Genomic DNA, 21,965 nt, shown 5'->3' with positions numbered 1-21,965 from the left:
TTACTTCTGTCAAATCCCAAGCTGTTTTTTGTTTGTTTGTTTTTATACTAAAGGTTTAGAGGGTTTGATAGTTCTAACCTAGAAACAAAAGATGCTAAACTTTGGAGCAATTACCACAACTTCAAACTTCAGTAATTTAAGACTTCATAAAATGATGGTTTAGAAAGTCTATATGTGGAATCCAAATGAAAACTTCATGAGCAAAGCTTTCATTTAGACTCCTCCAAACTTGCTTCCCTGAAAAAATGTCCAGCCAGCCCAGAATGTGGAAACAATTATGAAAATTAAGACATTTGAAAACCACTCAAGCAGCTTTTATTTCTAGCTACATCTTACCAGACAAGAAGAGATAACAATCTCTTCTTCCTCCTAGGAAGAAGTATGCTACATCAAAGACATGGTCAGTCAATACTGTGCATATCTTCTTTCTCTATGGTTCACAAATGCAGACCAGTCCTCTCCTCTTGGGAAACCCTATCCAGATGGGAGTTGGATGTTAGGTTAGTTGGTACTCTAGCAACCAATCCTGAGTAAGCAATCACATCTGTTCACTGAATTCCTTTTAATAATTCATGTTAACGGCAAAATCAGGATAGCATGGAAGATTTAAATCCACATGAAATCCTGGAGGTTCATTTTAGCCATTAGTTTCAAGGCCTTTGCACTTGCCATTCCCTCTGCCCAGAAGCCATTTCCCCAAGCTACCCAGGGGGCTCATTTCTCTACCTCATTCCTGCTCAGATTCATTTCCTCAGAGATCCCTTCCCTGCCACTCTCTAAAGACCACCCCATGCCTCCACCCGCTGCTGCCCTTAAGCCATTTACCCTGCTTTATTTTTCTCCACAGCATTTCTCCCTACCTCAACTATCTACTTGGGTTACAGTCTATCTCCCCCAACTTCTATATTTAGTCATTATGTCTCCTTAGGCTCCTCTTGGGTGTGACAGGTTTTCAGATTTTCCTTGTTTCTGATGAAGGTATGCTTAGGAAGGCAGACAATGTATGTTGTTATGGTGCCTGCAACAATGCCCAGCACACATTAGGCACTCAGTAAATACTTCTTAAATGTAGAATTAAATGAAGTATGCTTGTGCACTCATGCCTATACGCCCCCTAACCTTTACCCAAATTGAGTATTATTACTTTATGCTTCTGTATATTCTCCAATTTGGGTTTCACAACCCATTCATTCCTCTGGGTATACTTGGCTCCAAGTCCTGCAAGCTGAGAGGTATAAGGAGTGGGTTCCCTACCTCCAGAAAAGCAGCTCACCTAAGCAGACCAGTCAGGGTCATTCTGAAGGACAGTCTCACAACAGAGACCTCTCCCTATTAGTATGAACACCAGAAACAAAGACTCCTCTTTGAATAATACTTCAAAAAAGGAATCCAATGGCCAAAGCTAGAACAATCCAAGCAACGAAATAAAGTAGTATCAGATTATAACCCCAAGTATAAATAAACATCCATGAGTCCACACTGACATAAATAAATGATTGAATAAAATAATAAATGGAAAGATGAGACAAATCTCCCAGGCAGAAGAATACCAAATAAATAATATAGATATTCCACTGTAAAGGAGGGGAGCATAGCTCCTTTATATGTAGGCTGTACATAGGGACCTACTTCCAAAGAGCACAATATGGAAACGGGGCAGGGGATAGCGGGGTTAGTGACGTCTCAGCAGAGAAACTTGACAAACACTACTTCAGCCAGATGATCAACGTCAACATCAACAGTGCTAAGTCATGTTGCTAGTCTGTAATCTTGATAAGATGTGTTACTTCATGATGAAGATGAGAGAGTAAATCACAGTTTACTGTGATCTTCCTCTCAAAAACCCATAACCCCAGGCTAATCATGAGAAAAACATCAGATAAATCGCAGTTGGGGAACATTCTACAACATTTCTGACCAGTACTCCTCAAAACTACCAAGATCATTAAAAACAAGGAAAATCTGAAAAATCGTCACAGCCAAGAGGAGCCTAAGGAGACATAATGATTAAATAGAATATGTATCCTGGGTGGGATCCTGGAACACCGAAAGGACAGGGGTAAGAACTAAGGAAATCTAAAGTACAGATTTTAGTTAACAGTAACATATCCCTATCAGTTCATTAATTGTAACAAATATACCACAGTAATGTAAGATTTAATAATAAGGGACACTGTGTGTGGGAGGGGGTATAATAAAGGAACTCTCTGTACTATCCAATTTTTCCATATACAGAAGACTGCTCTGTAAATAAACAAATATTAAAAATAATTTTTCAAGAGGAGGCATGTGGTTGACTCTACAACACTACAGTAATTTTAAAATAAATAAAGCCCCTATGTTTCATGAGCAGTTACTTTACTCTTTGATATGGTAAAATAAACAGAGGAGTGGCAATTTGTTCAAGATTAAATTTAAACAGATATTGTCTGTAACTGAGAATGAGATGCCTCTGATATTCTTGGATAAAGCGAATATGTTTATTTTAGGGGTGCTTGTTGAGGGTAGGGTTACAACTCAGTTTATGTATCTTTATTCTCTAGATCATTTCTCTTGAGAAAGCTGTTGCTAAACTTTGGTTACTCTGTTTCTTTTGAACATTTTTTTTTTTTTTGAGACAAGTCTCTGCTCTGTCACCCAGCTGGAGTGCAGCGGCAGGATCTCTGCTCACTGCAGCCTCCACCTCCCGGGTTCAAGTGATTCTCCTGCTTCAGCCTCTGGAGTAGCTGGGATTACAGGCGCCTGCCACCACGCTCAGCTAATTCTTGTATTTTTAGTAGAGACGGGGTTTCACCATGTTGGCCAGATTGGTCTAGAACTCCTGACCTCAAGTGATCTGCCCGCCTCAGCCTCCCAAAGTGCTGGCATTACAGGCATGAGCCATGGCGCCAGGCCTCTTTAGAACAAATCTTAAACTCGGACACCTAAAGTTGCTCTGATCTAGATCCTGTTTCATGTAGCAACAAAGTCTCCATAGTCAGCAGAGGTTCCAAGAGGAGAAGCCACAAAGAGGCAAGCATACAATGGGTGTGCTTGGAAAAATACTTAATACAAATGCAAAGCTTAAGCATCTCAGGTCATCTTCAGTTTAGAGACGGTGACACGCAGGGAAAACTGCAGCCTGAGCTTAGCAGAAATAAGCAGGTTCTTGTGTCAGTGCAAGTTTCGGAGCCCTGTAGGCAGGGAGGACAGTTTGTGGCACGTCAGGGGGCTCACCTCCTGTTCTCTCCCAATCAAGTGGGGTTTACAGAAGGCCTTGGTATATATACACAGCTTCTACTCTAGGACTTGTTTAATAAACAACTAGAATCAAAGATATTGTTCCCCTGATGTTCCTGATGGCTGAAGACTGTCTTAAGCATCTTCATTAAACAGGAAAGGAAACATGAAAACATACAGAATTGAACTAAATAAAAGAGGTGACAGATGAATTTTATGTGATCAGCAAATTCCTTGACTTAGTTTATCCAAACGTAACACAAATATTTACTTGTGTTTGCTTTATATATTATAAAATTTTAATATTTGTCTAACTCATTAGGCTAGAAAGGTGACCAATACATTTTGTCCCTTGACTCATAAAAGGACAGGAAAAGTAAAATATGCTAATCAAAATGCTTAAAATTAATATTATTTATACATAATATAACTGGACATGGTCTGTTATACAGCAAATAATGCTTAGACCATTGTATAATCACATTTCAGTAGCTTTACTGTTTGAAGGGGTTGAGAATATCAATTTTTGTTGTTGTTGCTGTTGTTGTTGTTGTTGTTGTTGTTGTTAAGATGGAGTCTTACTCTGTCACCCAGGCTGGAGTGCAGTGGTGCAATATCGGCTCACTGCAACCTCCGTCTCCCGGGTTCAAGCTATTCTCCTGCCTCAGCCTCCTAAGTGGCTGGGACTACAGGCACCCGCCACCACGCCTGGCTAGGTTTTGCATTTTTAGCAGAGATGGGGTTTCATATGTTGGCCAGATTGGTCTCAAACTCCTGATCTCAGATGATCCACCTGTCTTGGCCTCCCAAAGTGCTGGGATTACAGACGTGAGCCATCATGCTTGGCCGAGAATGTCAGATTTTAAAGTGTGAACATTCATAGCTGAAAGAGATATTCTTCTTATACAAAGGACCTTGTCATACGCAAAAACATATTTTGAGACATTTCAAAGTGCTTGTTTATACCAATGACTTCCACTATGGTATAAATATGTCCCCCAGAGTTCATGTGCTGGAAACTTAATCCCCAGTGCAGCAGTGTTGAGAGGTAGGACTTTTAAGAGGCGGATTAATGGATTAACACTGTTACTGTGAGAGTGGATTTGTTATCACAGGAGTGGGCTCCTGATTAAAAAGAATGAGTTTGGCCAGATTTCCTCTCTGTCTCGCATGCTCACTTTTCCCTTCCACCCTTCCACCATGGGATGGCCCTTGCCAGATGCCAGTGCCAGGCTCTTGGACTTCCCTGTCTCCAGACTCTGAGAAATACATTACTTTTCTTTATAAATTACCCAGTCTTTGGTATTCTGTTTTATAGCATCAGAAAATGAACTAAGGCAAATTCCCATGAAAAGGAAATTCTATTTCTTTACATTGTAAAATTCACAACAGACAAAATTTTGGTTTAAATTGTCTGTCCTAATCCAACTGTGGTACCGTATTCCCTTTCTCACTCCATTTCATGACCTGTCTCCCATCTCCTGTCCTAAGAAGGATACTCAGGAGTCTCTTGCTCCACATGGTTTGTTCCAAATAATCCTGTTGCCAGCAACAGGTTCACAGTGACCTACAGCAACTCCTTCTTGCTTCTGGAGATCATACACACCTAGGTTAGTGCCTGTCTGAATCCTCAAACTCTACATAGGAAGGAAAATAATATTTTTAAAGCTTACAGCTGTAGTGGGAAACAGTTCTTCTAATCAAAGCTTCAAAGATACTACAGAAGAGCACTGTTACTGCTAAACAAACAAGCCAGAGGGGCTCCTTGAGAATGCTATGCCTTGGTCAGGAAGCAGCATCCATCACTGGAGAGGAAGGCTCATACCTCATACTCCTCCTCTCCTGCCTGCCTCCCTCTCCTACCCCATGTCTGTCTGGTAGTAAAGGTAGCCAGGTCATGTAAATGAATATAATGCACATTTGAATGCGGTGCCTAATCTCAACACATGCATCCTCCAGCTCCCTTCCCTACCCTGTATCCTACAGGGCTGGCCCTTAGAGACTGCTTCCTTGCTTTCCAGCTTCTGCCAATGACAGGCACAGCAAGAGATTGGAAGGTGGGAGGAGAGTGAGGTTGATTTTTCCTGCCTCCTCCCCTCCAGGTTGCTGTAGGTTGGCTGGGTTAACCACTGTCAAGCATCCCTCTATATAAGGGTAGACTCCCCTTCTCCCTCCTCTAGCTTTCAGGTTGAGAGGTGTTAACTACTCCTTGCTATTTCCAGCTTGGGGACACTGTACCATCTCTTGTTGGTTTCTACGATCTCTGCCCTCACTCTGTAAATAGTATCCCCTCCCCGTCACTCCAGTTACCAGGTTGACTATATCACTGCTTTTCTGCAGAACTCTACAGTTGTCTTTTAAAGTACATTGTAGTAACAATGAAAACTGCCATTTGAAAAGTCATACATGTTACGGATTTACTTAAATATTTTAGAATGATGTAGTACATATTTCCTAATTACAAATAAAACAACTCTCAGAGAAAGAAAGGTGAATACATCCCATTCCCAAGGGCATGGACCAGTAGCACAATTCTTTTGATGTCCTCAATGTCCCTTACAAATACCAAAACCCTAGTACATTTCTCTGCAGATAGTAAGCGATTCAATAAATGAGTGATCTACCCATGGTTTACTGCATACTGGAGTCTCCCTCACAAATGTCCTTCAGTGTCAATAAGAATCAGTTCCAACTCTAACTGTATTCCGGCCTTGTGCACCATGGAAATTTCATACATGCTTTTACATTTTAATTTTTTACATTTTAACTCTAAGGATTAGCCAGATTTGAATTTAGACACTACAGAGAAGGAAGCAATAGACTTTTCTTATGATGTCTGGCAAGGGGTAAGGTAATGACAACCTGAGCCCAAGAGGACGCTGCAGCCAGATGCAAGGCAAAAGCAATGCAAATGTAGCTACAGAGCTGCACTTGGGTGTGCACGATGGTTCATCCTACACCATCCAGTGACTGGCCAGCCATGGGGGATGCTGGGTAAGTGTTGCTCTCAGAAAAGCTCTGTTGCCTGCAGCCTTAGAGGAACTACTATCACAGCAGATGATCTTTAGACCCTGGGGACATAAGTCAGACATAGTCCCTAAGTAGACAAAGCAGCTTGGGGTCTCAGAGCACAGAGAAGGGGGCTCAGGAATAAGCTCTTCCATATTCCACAGCCTCATCTCATTGTAGCATTCTTAACCTCTGCTCCTTCATCTGCTCCTCCCAATCTGAATACAAACATGCTTGGGGAAGATCAGAGGCAATCCTCAACTTTGGAACCTCTCTAATCTTCACAACTGGAATTTTTACACATTACATTGATGCTCCTAAAGGGGATTTTTATTTACTAGATTCAGACTCTCAGCCATGGGGTGGGGTGGGGAGTCCCCTGATGTTGCACTGTATACACATTCTCTGCCTGCGTGTCAGCCTTTATCACCAGACCATGAGCTTCTTAAGGAAAAGAACAGTTTCTTACTCACGATTGTGCCCCTCATGTCCAGTACAGTGGCATGCAGTAAGTAGATGCACAACAAATCTCTAGTCCATGTGTTAGTTAGTTGGTTACTTTCAGTTAGTTGGTTATAAGGGGATTTGGAAACCTGATGACAATTGTGTTGAACAATGTTAGGATGATATAGAAAAAGTAAGCCAAGTATAGGGTATTCTTGAAAAAAAAAAAAAAAAGGCTGAGAAATACTTATGACCTCACATGACATTCAACATATTTTATTAAATATTTGACTTAACTCACTTCTAAACTCACTTCTAAACCCCTGTTAGGAACAGGGCTGGTATCCTTCTGTCTCTCTGATTTTTGAACCACAAACAGAATCTGACATAAAATTTTTTTTAAATATTCAATTTGATTGAATAATTCCTAAATCTTCTGTTTACAGCCTTTTTTTCTTTGGTTTCACTGTGGAAGTTGACAACAGTTATTCCCTTCTTCAAACTCCCCTCCTGCTGCCTCAGTGACTTGCCTCTCTTGGTTTTTCCCAATGTCCTCAGTATTCCTGTCTCCGGTTCTTCCACCAGACTTGAATAGTAGACACTTCTAGACTTAGTTCTCAGCCCTCTCTTCTTTTCCCTTTAAATTCTCTTCTACCAAAAATATTAATGCTTAAATTATTTCCTCTATATGGATGACCCCAAATAACCACCACAAGCCCTGACACCTCTCACGCCCTCTCTTTCATGCTAAGCTACCACTTGCATGTCAGGAACCCAGTGTGCCTTGGAGCTAAAACAAGAAGAAAGGCACCATGAGGGCGGCATGTATGCACTCTCAAATGAATTTTCAACCTACCTCAGCTCAGCTGTTGGAAGATAGTGGGGCCACCATAAGGAAAAAAGTTTCAACTTTAAACACCAGGATTTTAACATAGAGGATAAAATCATGGTGACTTCAGGACCCCGGGGTTGTTTGTAATAAAGCATTGGCAAGTTGGCAGGATGGTTTGGAACTGGAAAGCCTCCGTCCAAACTACACTGGCTAGGACCCTTCGCTCTCCCTCTCTCTGGTGTTTCTCTTGGGCTCAGGGTAGACTGCTGAAGCCACTTTCCCTAAGGCCCCATTTAAGTCCTGACTACTATAGCATTCCCAGCCTTTGAATCTGCTCCTGACCAATCACTCTGGACATAGCTTTGTGAATTCAAACTTGGCTCTAAACCTAGGTATTTGGTTTCTGAACTTTCCCACTGAGAATGGTTCTTAGCCTCTTCTCACTTGAACTTTGCATGGTTAACCTCTGGCCTCAACCCTCAGGCTACATGAAAGAAGCTGCAGGACCTCAGGCTCCATTTCTAAGAAGTTCCTGCAATGGATGGTATGACACTAAACTCACAGCTGTTCTAACTCATTTGCCCATAATTGCATATTGCCCTGTGACTTCTTTTGTAATTACTTCTATGTATTATTATTTCACTTTATATTCTGCAGGATACACTGCTAAATCACATTTTCTTTTTCTTTTCTTTTTTTTTTTGTGAGATGGAGTCTTGCTCTGTCACGCAGGCTGCAGTGCAGTGGCGTGATCATGGCTCACTGCAAGCTCCGCCTCCTGGGTTCATGCCATTCTCCTGCCTCAGTCTCCCGAGTAGCTGGGACTACAGGCACCCGCCACCACACCCGGCTAATTTTTTGTATTTTTCATAGAGACGGGGTTTCACCGTGTTAGCCAGGATGGTCTCAAACTCCTGGCCTTGTGATCCACCCGCGTCAGCCTCCCAAAATGCTGGGATTACAGGTGTGAGCCGCTGCGCCCAGCCCACGTTTTCCTTTTCTTACAGAGTAATGGGTTTTATAAGCTGGGCACCAGGATGCCCAACTGGACACTCGGTTTTCCAGCCTCCTTGCAGCTAAGGTGGCTGTGTGACTAGGTTCTTGCCACTGGAACGTGAGCATAAATGAAGTATGCTGCTGCCAGGTCGGCCCCAAAACGATGAAGGTGCCCTCCTCTGTACTCCTTTCCCTACCTGCAAGTTGGAACATAAACAGGCCTGTGATCCACTTTGAACACTCAGCAGGGAAAAGCCTTTGGGCAGCCTAAATCCACGTAGTCCATGGACTAGTTTCCATCAAGAAGAAAATAAGTATGGAAATTCAGAATAAACACTCAGAAATGTTTATAGCAATTTAATTACTCTGATCTGATCAATCTGATCACTATATAATACACGTATCAAAACATCACCATGGGCTGGGCGCGGTGGCTCATGCCTGTAATCCCAGCACTTTGGGAGGCCAAGGCGGGAGGACTGTCTGAGGTCGGGAGTTCGAGACCAGCCTGACCAACACGGAGAAACCCCATCTTCCAAAATTAGCTGGGCGTGGTGGCACATGCCTGTAATGTCAGCTACTTGGTACGCTGAGGCAGGAGAATTGCTTGAACAGAAACAGAACATGAGCTTGTTCTGGCTGCTCCTTGCAGCTTTTAGCAAGCTAGACAAGAAAGAGATGAGCTCAGGCAAGACTTGTTTGCAAGTATGTAAGCAAAGGTGGAAAGGAATGGACAGTGTCCAGAAACGGAGGGCCTTGGAGAATCAGAAAAGTCAATTGCACGTGTAGGTCCAAAGAGCAGAAAATAGTATTACCACTCTCAGCCTAACTCAAAGGCCTCTCAGTAAACTGTTGCAAGGGACAATGCCAGGCAGGTCTGTAGTAATGATCAGAGTATTGGTGCATCTTCCCACCCAAGTCCATCCTTCAGAGGACCTCAGAATACACACTACTGAAGAGAGGCAGAGAGATGAGCCAAGCACAGAAGCTGGAAAATAAGTCATGCTTAAGAGCTTGACCCAGAGTGGGATTTGGATGCGGTAACTGACCTGTGGAACTGACTAGAAGTCTATCAAGTTTATAAGGAATTGTAGTGCCAGGGAAGCCACAGTTTGGCCCGGAAAGGCCCACGTTCATTCTCCCCCAAGGAGTACACACTTTCCACACCCTTCAGATGTGGCTAGAGAGGGTACAGAACAAGGAAGGACTTCCCAGGGGACAAAGACAAAGTCAGGGCTTCTGGGAGGCCCCGCCCAGAGAGCGGAAGCATGGACCAGCCACGAAACTGACTCCACTGCCAGGACAGGGAGGTCTTAATCATTCCTGCCCAGCAGGGTTTCATCATTTTTAGGCCCCTGTTACATGTCTTCAATTCTTCTGAATGGGAGGTTTTATTGTGGTTTTCTTGTTTCTACTCGTCCACTGTATAGTGGATGTTTGTCAGAACAAAGAACAGAAAGGACATTTTAGAGTGAGTATTTAAAATGGAGGTTAAAGAAGGGACAGCCAGACCTGTGGAGTTCTGGGGTCACCTGAGCGCTAAAGGAAAGCATGGCAGGCTGGGAGGCACAGCGGGGGCAGGGCGGTGAGGGGAGGGAAGGGAAAGCTTCAGCATCAGCTGGACCTGGGTCAGATGCAGGCACATCACTTTTAGCCGTGGTTCTCACCTGGCACGCTGCCGATCTGGCCAGAACCTTTTACTTTGCTAAACCTGGCATAATCATGATGACAACTGTATAGGATTGCTGGATGGACTACATTAAAGCAATTATTTCTAGAGCGCTTAAGGAAATGCTTAGTACATAGGACGCACTCAATAAACGGCAGATAGCACTTCCCAAGGTTAGATAACTCAAAATTTCTAAAAAATTCAGTGAAACATACAACTGGCATTCTGGGAGATTAACTGTTCATGCCTAACACCTCAATTTAACAAGAAATGGTGACAAAGTCATCCTGTAACTACACTAAAATAACTATAGTCCAAGAAAGAATATCCCCCTGCCTGAATACGGGCTCATTGCTGCAGCGACTAAGCTTAAGACAACGCCATGTTCACTCTGCTATTGCTGGAAACAAAGCAGGGAGGCAGGAGTGGAAAGGGGGAAGGGGAGGGCGAGGAGAGGAGAGCAATGCAGTGCAGCAGAACACAGGATTTAGGTCCAAACACTAGTAGATAAGCAGGTGAGCGGAGTATTTAAAGAGCATGGCCCCCACAGCTAACAATATACTCAACAGTGAAAACCTGAAAGCTTTTGCTCCAAGATGAGGAACAAGGCAAGGATGCCCACTCTTACCACTTCTATTTGACACAGTATTGGAAGTCCCAGCCAGAGCAATTCGGCAAGAAAAATAAATAGAAGTCATACAGATTGGAAAGGAAGAAGTAAAATTATCTCTGTTCATCGACAACATGATCTTATATGAAGAAATCACCAAAGACTCTACCAAAACATCCACTAGATCTAATAAACTAATTCAGTAAAGTTGCAGGACATAAAATGCACATACAAAAATCAGTTGCATTTATTTCTATGCGCTAACAACAAACAATCCAAAAAAGGAAATTATGAAAACAATCCAATTCACAATAGCATTAAAAAGAATAAAACTCTGAGAAATAAACTTATTCAGAAGGGCAAAAGACTTATACACTGAAAACTATAAAACACTGATAAGGAAATTTTTAAAGACACAAATAAAGGTAAATACATTTCATGTTCATGAATTAGAAGACTCAATAATGTGAAAATGTCCATACTACCCAAAGCATTCTATAGATTCAATGCAATCCCTATAAAAATCAGAATGACATTTTTTACAGAAATATAAAAAAAAATCCTAAAATTCATCTGGAACCACAAAGGTCCCTGAATAGCTAAAACAATCATAAGAAAGAAGAACAAAGCTGGAGGCCTCACACTTCCTGATTTTAAAGCATACTACAAAGCTATGTACGGTAGTATGGTACTGGCATAAAGTCTGACATATAGACCAATGGAAAAGACTACAGAGCCCAAAAATAAACCCACACATGCATAATCAACCGATCTTCGACAAGAGCGCCAAGAATTTACAATGGAGAAAAGATAGTCTCTTCGACAAATGGTGCTATGCATATATAACAAACCTGCACGTTGTGCACATGTCCCCTAGAACTTAAAGTATAATAATAATAAAAAAAAATAGTGCTAGAGAAAAGTGGATATTCACATGCAAAAGGGCATGGCCCTGGAGCCAGCCAGCCTGACTTTAAAGCCTTGCTTACCAATAAGTTAGTTATCTTCTCTATCTTAATTTCCTCATCTACAAAACGGGGACAATAACTTCTTCCTAAGGCTATTAGGAGATTTAAAGAAGGTGCTTGGAATAGCCCCTAACAAACAGTTCTAATTTAATTATTGTTATTATCAGTGGGACCTGAAAAATGGAGCCTCAATTTCCTTTTTTGTAAAAGAAAGACAAGATCTAACTTGTCAGATTATTAGGACAAAGTGAATGACATAGCAAATGGAAAGCCCCAGTCCACTCCAAGGTCTAGAGGAGTCAGAGAAAGTCCACTGAGCTCCAGGGTGAGCTTATTCCCAAAAGGTTGGGGAAAAGGGACCCCAAGAGAGAATACTGGGAAGGGGAGATCACAGGAAGAATCCTTTCCGTCACAATGGGTGGGTCACCACAATAACACCCCAAAGCCAAAGTCTTCTCTCCTCTACCACAGAGTCACTAGCTGGTGTTTTTCACTATCTTTTAGTCCCAGAGTCCCAGATGAATATGTACAATCAGGAAAGTGGGGTTTAGCCAGCTGGGTTGAAAACCTAATGTTTAACATTCTTACTATATTACCACACTTCCTCTCAACCACTCCATCAGGATCTTGGAGTAATCCATCAAAACACATTCACTGATATACCAGTGAACGCATTCTCCATTTAACAGAGAAGAAATCTAGAAATCGGCGACTGATTCACCCTGACCAGCTCTCATCCTTCTGGCCCAGGGCTTTTTTTTTTTTTTTTTTTTTTAAACAATACTGACCATTGGAGCCTCTTTTTGGAAGCAAAGCCTCTGTCACCTGACCCCCAGAGAAACGAAAGATGTAGATTTGTTCTCCATAACAACATTAATGCCTTTTGCAAACATTTACTGAAACTAGAAGAAATACAATTGCAGAAAGTATAAAGTTTCCTTTCAAAGTTTCCCTTCTTGTTAAAGAATAAATCATAAATGTTAGAAATAATAGTTTCTTTTAAAAACTTTCTTCAAGCCTCCTTGCTTTGTGTTAATAACTCTTTGTTAAGCCCTGTCCTATGTAGCTGTTGGACATGCTCACAGGCATGTTCCAGCTCACAGCCTATGCCCCTTTCTTATTTGGAAATGTTATTACTTCTTTAAATCTTTCATAAGCAACTTCCTCTTTTCCTTTGCTCTCCCTTGCCTTTACCTATTTAAAAAAGTTTTAGGTTGTTAGCAAATCGGGTATCGGCTTAGACTGTGAGGTTCAGCTCTAGCCAATGGATGCAGGCAGGACACAGCAGTGAGGACAACCCAAATGTGTAAGGAATAAATATGTCTGCTTTTTCTTTGTTCGGTGTACTCTTATGGCAAGACTGCTGGTGAGTGTACCCTTTCTGCAGAAAGTAAAAATTGCCTTGCTAAGAGAATTAAATTTATGTTCAAGTGCTATTTCTTTGTGGCACTGGGGAACAAGCATTTTGCATTTCTAACATAATGACTGTGGTAAATGTCAATAAAAATCTTGAAGCACATCTCTCCTTAGAATTTTTGATAAGCGTTTATGGAGGAAATTCCATATAATCAAATGAAAATATCAGAGTAAAACTCTAAATACATCACAGAAATTAGCAACCATTAGTCAGTTTGCCTGCTTCAGAGAAAGCTCTAAAGAAACTCAGTTTACCTCTACAACGTTAAATGACGTTAATTAACACCTTCTCCTAAAGCATTCTACTCTCCCCCTCAGCAAAATAGAGTACATCAGCTGAAATAGGACACAGACCTCATTGTCTATACGAAACAGGGGCGAAAATGAACTCAGAAAGACAAGTAATCACCTGATAGCAATCCATGGAAAGTTAACCTTGCTGACATTCCTCTTCACTTCCCTCTGTTGGATGTTCCTGGAATTTGCATTTGTGGAGAGTTGCATACTTGCAATGAACAAGTTCCACTGGTCCTGTTGTAGTGGATTCTACCTAACCTTTTATTCCCCTCATCCCTGTCCAGCTAACGTTCCCTCACTGCTCACCATATGTAAGTCAAAGACAGAGGTGCATGAAGACATGTATAAAGATGCAGAATTCCCCCAGGAAACTCATTATCTAGAGCAGCCAGGGCCAATCCTCTCAACCTCCCAGGGATTCCTGGCAATATCTGGAGACATCTGCATTAGTTATGACTTTGGGGGGTGGGTACTATTGGCATCTACTAGGCAGAGGCCAGGAATGCTGCTGCACATGCTACAATGCACAGGCCAGCTCTCCATAATAGAGACGTATCCAGTCCAAAATGTCAGTAGTTCTAAGGTTGAGAAATCCTGACCTAGAGGGTGAGATGAGACATATAATACAGGGTTAAGTGTGGCAGAGCTGTAACAGAGCTAAAAGTGGAGTGCTATCAGATTGACAACATTTAAACAAGTGGCTATTACTCAGTATTGGCAAGAATGTGGGGAAAATAGTACCCTCATAACATGTTGGTGAGAATGTAAACCAATAGAACTTTGGGGGAAGGCAATTTGGCAATGTATAATAAAAGAGTTTAAAATATATACACTATTCCTATCTTTGCTTTCCTTCCATTCCTATCTTCTCTCTTCCTTTCCCTTCTCTTTTCTTCCTTCCCCAGAACTGAGCAATCGGCATGTAGCTGGGAATGCAACGTGAGGCCGGGGACTTTGGTGAGGACAGAGGCATGAGCTATGGCTGGGAAGCCACACAGAGCTGTGAGCTAGAGGGACTGGCGACTGACGATTAAGCTACATAGAGACACAGGCTAGCAGGCCTGGCAGCCAAGGACAAGAGGCAGTGGCAAAGGTGGTGGGCACAGAGGAGGCAGGATGACCTTCACATTTGGAAGACTGGTTACTTTAAGCAAATAAGCAAAAATATTGAAGATAATGAGAGTCAGGTTTTCTAACTGCCAGAGAAGATATGTACAAATATATAAAGGGTGAAGAACAGAAAGCTCTTTGGGTGTTAGATTGAAATTGTAGGTATAAGTATGAATCATGATTTTATAATACACAGCCTAATATAGAAAAATTTATAAATGTGTGTACACATATACACATATATTTCCTAGCTCTGTCCTCTGAAAGATCTAGAAGCAATAATACCCCAGTAACAATGGGCACATCAACCTTCCATGTATTGGTATCTAAATACAATTCTCATATTGTATATTAGATCTCAAGACTTATTCATCCTACATAACTGCAACTTTGTACCTTTTAATCTACATCTTCCCTTTTTCCCTGCTTCCACTAATGTAAAACACAAGGACTACAGTTACTAATACTGTATTGAGGCCGAGTGTGGTAGCTCACACCTGTAATCCCAGCACTTGGGATGCCAAGGCAGGAGGATGATTCGAGGCTGGAGTTGAAGGCCAGCCTGGGCAACACAGCAAGATCCCTTCTCTAAAAAACATTTTTAAATTAGCTGGGAATGGTGGTGAGCACCTGGAGTCCTAGCTACTTGGGAGGCTGAGGCAGGAGGACTGCTCCAGCCGAGGCAACAGAGAGCTATGATCACGCCACTGCACTCCAGCCTGTAGGACAGAGCAAGACTCTGTCTATAAAAAAATTAAAATTACAAATGTTGTATTCAGCTAATTTGCCAAGAGAGTAGATTTTAAGTACTCTTATCACAAACACAAGAAAGGTAACTATATGAGATGATGGGCATGTCAATTTGCTTAACTGTAGTAATCACTTCATTATATCTATGTTTATCAAGATAAATACATGAAAATATCATGTTGTATGCCTTAAATATATAAAATATAAATAAGACAAAAGTACCATTCTCTACTAAAAGGGAGGCCTAACTAGGTCAAGGAAAGTACAGGATGAGCCCAGGTCATCTGGTGGAGCCAGAAAATAATGAAATGCTCAATGAATGACAGGGATGTGTTAAAAGGACACAGGAGCCGGCTCCAAGGGGTCCCCACTGGCCAAACTGAGCACAACTTGAGCATTAAAATAAAAAACAATCGGGAGACTTCAGCTTATTGAATACATAAGGAATCCATGAACACTTCTTAATAAAAACATGACAGAAAAAGGAAGTTCTTCCTTATAGTAGAATGCCAACTCACAAACGTAGAAAGAGTGATGGCAATAAAGAATCGCCATTTGAGGCTGAGAGTGGGGGCTCTCACTCTCTCCCAGCACTTTGGGAGGCCAAGGCAGGCAGACTACTTGAGCTCAGGAGTTCGAGACCAGCTTGGGAACCATGGTGAACCCCATCTCTACAAAAAATACAAAAAAAAAAAAAAAAAAAAGCCAGGTGTGGTGGTGTGCACCTGTAGTTCCATCAACTTGGGGGGCTGAGGCAGGAGGATCACTAGAGCCCAGGAGGTTGAGGCTGCAGTGAGCCAAGATCATGCCACTGCACCCCAGCCTAGGCAACAGAGTGAGACCTTGTCTTAAAAAAAAAAAAAAAAAAAGAATCACCATTTGGCAACATTCATAGAAGTGGCTGATTCAGGCAGACATCATCAATATATGGTAAGTCTGTAGGTAGAGGTTTAACGAGGAACAGACTATTTGCATAACCTTAGAATACTTCCCCACAAATACCAATACATTTCAAAGGAAAAATTTAAGGTGGAGAAATCTGGCGGACACCAACATAACCAGGTGATTGAGGTCAATATCCCAGTGGTGGGATGGGTTGGCACCATGTGCCTTCTGTTGTGAGAAGCTAAGAAGAGCCAAGTTTCATTTCTGAAGGATTCCTGCCAAGAACACATGGCCTCAGTCAGGTTGTGAAGAAATACCCAATACACCCAGGTTGGGAGTCATCCTACAGCATGTAGGATCTATACAACTACAAGCACTTTAGGAACAGGGAAAGTCTGAGGAACCATTCCAGAAGAGACATGGTAACTACATGTAACATGAATTCTAGATCAGACAGGTAGACGAAACATTTGGGGAATAACTGATGAGACAGGAATGGGCTCTGTGGATTGGATGCTAGTGTTTTGTACCAATGTCCACTTTCTGATTTGATGGGTGTATGCTGGTTATATAGGAGGACAGAGTGCTTGCTCTTTTTTCTTTTTTTTTTTTAATGCTGGAGTGTGTTTTTTGTTTTTTTGTTTTTTTTTTTTTTGAGACGGAGTCTTGCTTTGTCGCCCAGGCTGGAGTGCAGTGGCACGATCTCGGCTCACTGCAAGCTCCACCTCCCGGGTTCATGCCATTCTCCTGCCTCAGCCTCCCAAGTAGCTGGGACTACAGGCGCCCACCACCATGCCCGGCTAATTTTTTTATATTTTTAGTAGAGACGGGGTTTCACCGTGTTAGCCAGGATGGTCTCGATCTCCTGACCTCGTGATCCACCCGCTTCGGCCTCCCAAAGTGCTGGGATTACAGGCGTGAGCCACCGCACCCAGCCTATGCTGGAGTGTTTTTAAGAGTGATGGAGAATAACGTCTATGACTTCCTCTCAGAATAAAGACTGATGTATATTACACATATAATATAATATATATAATGTATATATAATACACATATATACATATGTATACACATATATACGTCTATATATGTGTATATATATAGAGAGAGAGAGGCAGAGACAGAGAGAAGGAGGGAGGGAGAGAGAGGGAGAGATTGAGACTTCAATCCTAATGCCATGGAGATATAGAAGAAGATTATACTACTTATTTTCTCTTCACCAGACCCATGTGATAGTTTTGGTCCAGAGAAAGGCCTTCCTTACCCCCATTCAAAGAAATGACTTATTAAAAATCAAGCAGGGCAGGAGGTAAATGATTCACTGATGTGTTCCCAATAAACTCTATATCTGATCCCTTGCTTTGGTGTTCTATAACTAGTCACTGCCAATGGCTCTGAGCCTTAACTCTGGCTTTCTACCTCCTTGGGGAGTGAATGCTGCTGACAGACTCCACTGCCCATCTTTGAATTACATGGTCTGAGTCTGTCTGGGGGCAGCTCCAGAATTTCTACAGAGGATGTGCTTCGGCACAGCTTGGCTTAAAAGAGGAGACCAGGGGCTTGCCTTAAAGCTGCATTTATAAAGCAAGTACACTGCTTTTATTTAGACTGCATGTTTGCTTGGAAGGCCTTTGGACAAACTAGTGTGCTTATGGAGGGGCTAATGTGCCCTCCAACCCAGCCCTGCCACCTGCCAAGCCATCCCTTGATAACATCCTGGTCAATCTGCATATAGGTTAGTCAAGGCCAGGGCTAGTAGAAGCTCCAGCTTAATGTCCCAGGGAACAATGCAGACACAGGACGAGCTGATGAGTAATTAGGGGGGCTGATGAACATCCTCAGGAAGGGGTGGGGCAGGCTGCGCTGGGCAGGTTGCTTTCCAGAGTGACACCCAGTCTGGCCCAGTCTGAGGTATACAAATGATTCACATCTGAAAAGGGATGACAGGATCATGAGAGTAGGGCAGTATCAGGGGTCATAGGCAAGGGAGGAGTTCAACGCTATAGACAGACAGGACAAGAGGCAAGCCAAGGAAGAGGAATAAAGAGGAGGACAAGACTGGGGGTGATGAAGAGGGGCTTGGGTACAACCCAGGATGTCAGAACCTTCCTCTCAATGGGTACTAACCCCCTCCGTCCCCCCACCGGCTTGCCTGGACAGGTAGAGAGCAACAAATATATTTCAGACTGAATTAAATCATTAGCTTAATTTGGGGGTGGGGGGCACTGCCTTGGGTCAGTTTAGAACTTTGCAGAGTAAACAAGACACCCAAGTCAGCCTGAAGGCACAGGCGAGTGAGGATGGTATAGGTGGACCCTGTACATTGTCCAACATTGCCATCAGCACTCTCCTCCCGACCTGTGGGGTAGGTGGCCAGCTGTTTGTGTTTGTCCACTAAAAACTGAGATGCGCAGACAGTACAGGTAATTCCAACATGAAATTAAAGTTTCTTTGGAACTTTTCCTATGCCTTCGATCATGTAGTATTAGGTAACCTCAGCCCTGAAATTTATCTTCCTGTCATATTCCCCACAGAGCAGTTTCTCAACCTTTGATGCTATTTCCTCCTCAAAGTCCAGTATGATGTCAGAGGACAGGAGAGAGAAATATGGAGGAACTGCAGCAGTGCCTCCTTAGCACTCAAAACACGCTCGTGGAGATACTGCCAACCCCAATAGCCAGAGCTGAGTGGGCCTGCCTGGGGCGGCCCACATCTGAATGCTCTGCCTCTTTATTTCCAACATTTATATGCTCTTCACAGGGTACAAAGCTCTTTCACATACATAAGTTAATGGAACCCAACAACAACCCATGCAGACAGGTAGAAAAGTAATTATTATCCCCATTATATAAATGAAAAAAACTTATTCAAAGATGACAATCTATTCAGGGTCACAAGAACTCACAAAAGTGAGACCAGGATTCAAACACAGAACCCTGGACTCCAAGTACCTCTAGTCCACCGTTTGTAAAGGCACAAAGTCTCTGCACTTATGCAGACAGCTCCCCAGCCCCACCACCACCTCTGCCATCCATAGCAGGACTGAGTTCCGGGTGACTCCTCCACAAATACAGAATCCAGGATGAGGAACAAAGGATCATCAAGGCCGGAAAGGGGGAGGCTCTCAGTACCTGCAGGAGGAATGACAAAGGGAGGAGCAAAAGGACCATGGCCAGGAAAAGAGAAAGCAAGTAAGAAAAGTGTGTATAACATCTCTAAGTCACCTAAGGCTTAGAAATCTATCTTTGCACTTTTACCAGAATATACATTTGCACACATGTTTACACAAGCATAATACTTAAATTTTTATCTAGGACGAAAAGAGGGCAACCAGCATTTAAGGAGTACTTCCTGTATATGAGAGACCATGCTCAGTGCTTTCTCTTTTAATCTTGGGAGATGGATATAATCTTCATTTTTACAGATGAGGAAATTAAGGCTTAGAGAGGTGAAACTATGTGCCCAAGGTCACAAAGCCTGGACTGGAACAAAAGCTGGTCTGACTGCAAAGCCTTGGTCTTCCCTTTACACCACATTAACAATGCCTTGGGCTTGGTCTCTGTCATTTAGAAGCTTGCAATCAGACTTAACCACTCTGTTGGGTATAATCACAGGCCAGAAAGCATTTGAACTAATGTATACTCCAAGGAGAATGGCTAATGGATAATCTGAGTTATAGTAATTCCCATTTGAGTTACAGTGATTCCCCTTGCCCCAGCCCAAAGAAATAAGAGGCTGGTCTTAAGTTATTGTGCGCTGCTGCTCCTCAGCAGCAGGCTGAGAAACTTGGAGGAGAAGCAGCCAGCCTTAGGCATGTGTGTACAAGTGATGTTGACAGTGTGTGTCTGGGTGCTGCCTGGCTACAATGCTGTGTGTGCATTTTTTCCACTGTGCATGTGTGTTTTTGAAAAATGAGATGGACAGCTAACATGTTGTAGTTTCTCAAATAGATTCCAGCGAACACACATGAAAAATAATCTCATACTTAAATGTTTCAATTCAGTCTCCATTCACAGAAAACATATGCAGGCCTGTTCTAACAAATATCTTGCAGAACAGCAAGATATCTAAAATAGATCTGATCTGATAAAAAAAAAAAAAGAGTAGTAGTTGATAACTGCATTTGAAATGCTTAGACAAGAGGAGTGTCATATATAATTAAATCAAAACCTCAAAATTTTGAATTCTAAAGAGAAAAAATTTTTGCCAAAGTGACCTATTTTCCTAGTTATATGGTAGTGACAATCAATATAAATGTTGTCCAAATGGCTAGATGTCCAGATCTCCACAGGATAACTAGGTCCTTGCCGTCTCAAGGCACAGGCACAAAAGACAACTCTGGAAGCTTATCTCAAGTACACAACTCTCACTGGCAGGGTTTGCTTGCTAGTCTTTTTAAAACAGTCCAGTTTGTTTAGACAAGCTTGGGATTAACAGAGCCAAGGTGTGTGTTTCTAACTGTATCGCTTCTGTCCCCAAAAGAGGAAAACTCTGTTTACTGGACTCAGACCACTAAACAATATCGGATCCACTGTCCATGGGAAGCAGGGTTAGCAACTGTTGCTGGATCGCTGGAAAACCCAACAACTCTTCTTAGCAATACAAAAGTCCATGCATTAATGAAACGTTGTGCGGTACATGAAATTTGTAAAGAGGAGACTGTCTGTAATTGACATTTACTTTATTCTCTGATACAGACTAAGTCGGAACCGTGAGAAGGCCCTTTATTTCTAAATGACATCTCAAGACCAGGTAATGCTACTTTTGGAGGAAAAGCAGGAGGAAGAAAAGCGTTGTAATGACAGTAACAAATTACGGGGAAAACATTTTATGGAAATAACTCAGTTTTAAAAAAATGACGTGGCTGCGCGCGGTGGCTCACGCCTGTAATCCCAACACTTTGGGAGGCCGAGGCGGGCGGATCACGAGGTCAAGCATTCGAGATCAGCCTGGTAAACACAGTGAAATTCCATCTCTACTAAAAATACAAAAAGTTAGCCTGGCGTGGTGGTGGGTGCCTGCAATTCCAGCTACTCGGGAGGCTAAGGAAGAAGAATCGCTCGAACCTGGGAGGTGGAGGTTGCAGTAGGCCGAGATCGCGCCACTGCACTCCAGCCCAGAAGATAGTGCGAGACTGTTTCAAAAATAAATAAATAAACAAATGAATACTGACCTACAAATGCTTTTCAGGGCTATTTTAATGATTACCTTAATAAGACTAAATTGTTTCCAATATTCACAGTCACTCCTCAAATTACACGCGTTAGGAATTTCTAAGCAATTTTGTGTAGCTGCAACTTGTTGACGGAAAGCAATAAAGTAACTCTGCTACAGAACAAAAGCACTTTTGTCTCATGGTGGTGAGGGGGCATACCCACCCCGACAGTGTTGCTAGTTACTAGTTCCCGAATCTTTAGAAGCCTGCACATGGTTCAAGCTGTTCCCCAACTGACACACCACAGTACCAGATGTAACTGGAGGCTGAGAAATGTTATATCCCTAGGCTTCACGAGAGAACCTCAGCTTCCTAATTACCATCGACAGCAGTGAGACTGGGTTTAGAAAGAACCACACGTGCAAAGGCAGAGGCAACCTGTGCCGTGCTCTCCCCGCCGCTGCGCCCAGCCCGCCAGCCCTCAGCAGCGGACGCAACGCCGGTTTTGCATCTAGATTGCTTTTTGCTCCTAGCGGGGAAAAAGGTGGGAAAAAAGCGAGTTGTGCCATACACCCGCCGGGACAGTCCTGTCCCAGAGGTTTGTA

The 21,965-nt window shown here is 42.6% G+C and overlaps 1 protein-coding gene across 9 annotated transcripts in view; it reads right to left on the bottom strand.

Moving 5' to 3' along the window:
* Positions 1–21,965, bottom strand: part of LOC105482759 (lysophosphatidic acid receptor 3) — a 107,146-nt gene that overhangs the window by 61,213 nt on the left and 23,968 nt on the right. The window contains exons 1-2 of one of the 9 annotated variants that reach the window (XM_011743059.2): positions 19,157–19,430; positions 337–474 (exon numbers count right to left, since the gene is read on the bottom strand). The exons of 6 other annotated variants lie outside the window; for them this stretch is intronic. Coding sequence is in view for 1 of the 3 variants with exons in the window: in XM_011743058.3 (XP_011741360.1) it covers positions 13,573–13,587 (15 nt within the window). In the remaining 2 variants the exon portion in view is untranslated. Of the gene's footprint in view, positions 1–336; positions 2,883–13,572; positions 13,987–19,156; positions 19,431–21,965 lie in introns of those variants that run through there. 2 more of the 9 variants (XM_011743058.3, XM_071088762.1) reach the window with 2 other exon arrangements.

This window comes from Macaca nemestrina, chromosome 1 (assembly GCF_043159975.1).
Source record: "Macaca nemestrina isolate mMacNem1 chromosome 1, mMacNem.hap1, whole genome shotgun sequence".
Taxonomy (NCBI): domain Eukaryota; kingdom Metazoa; phylum Chordata; class Mammalia; order Primates; family Cercopithecidae; genus Macaca; species Macaca nemestrina.
The sequence above is the reverse complement of the archived record's forward strand: the minus strand, read 5'-3'. Positions and strand labels throughout refer to the sequence as shown.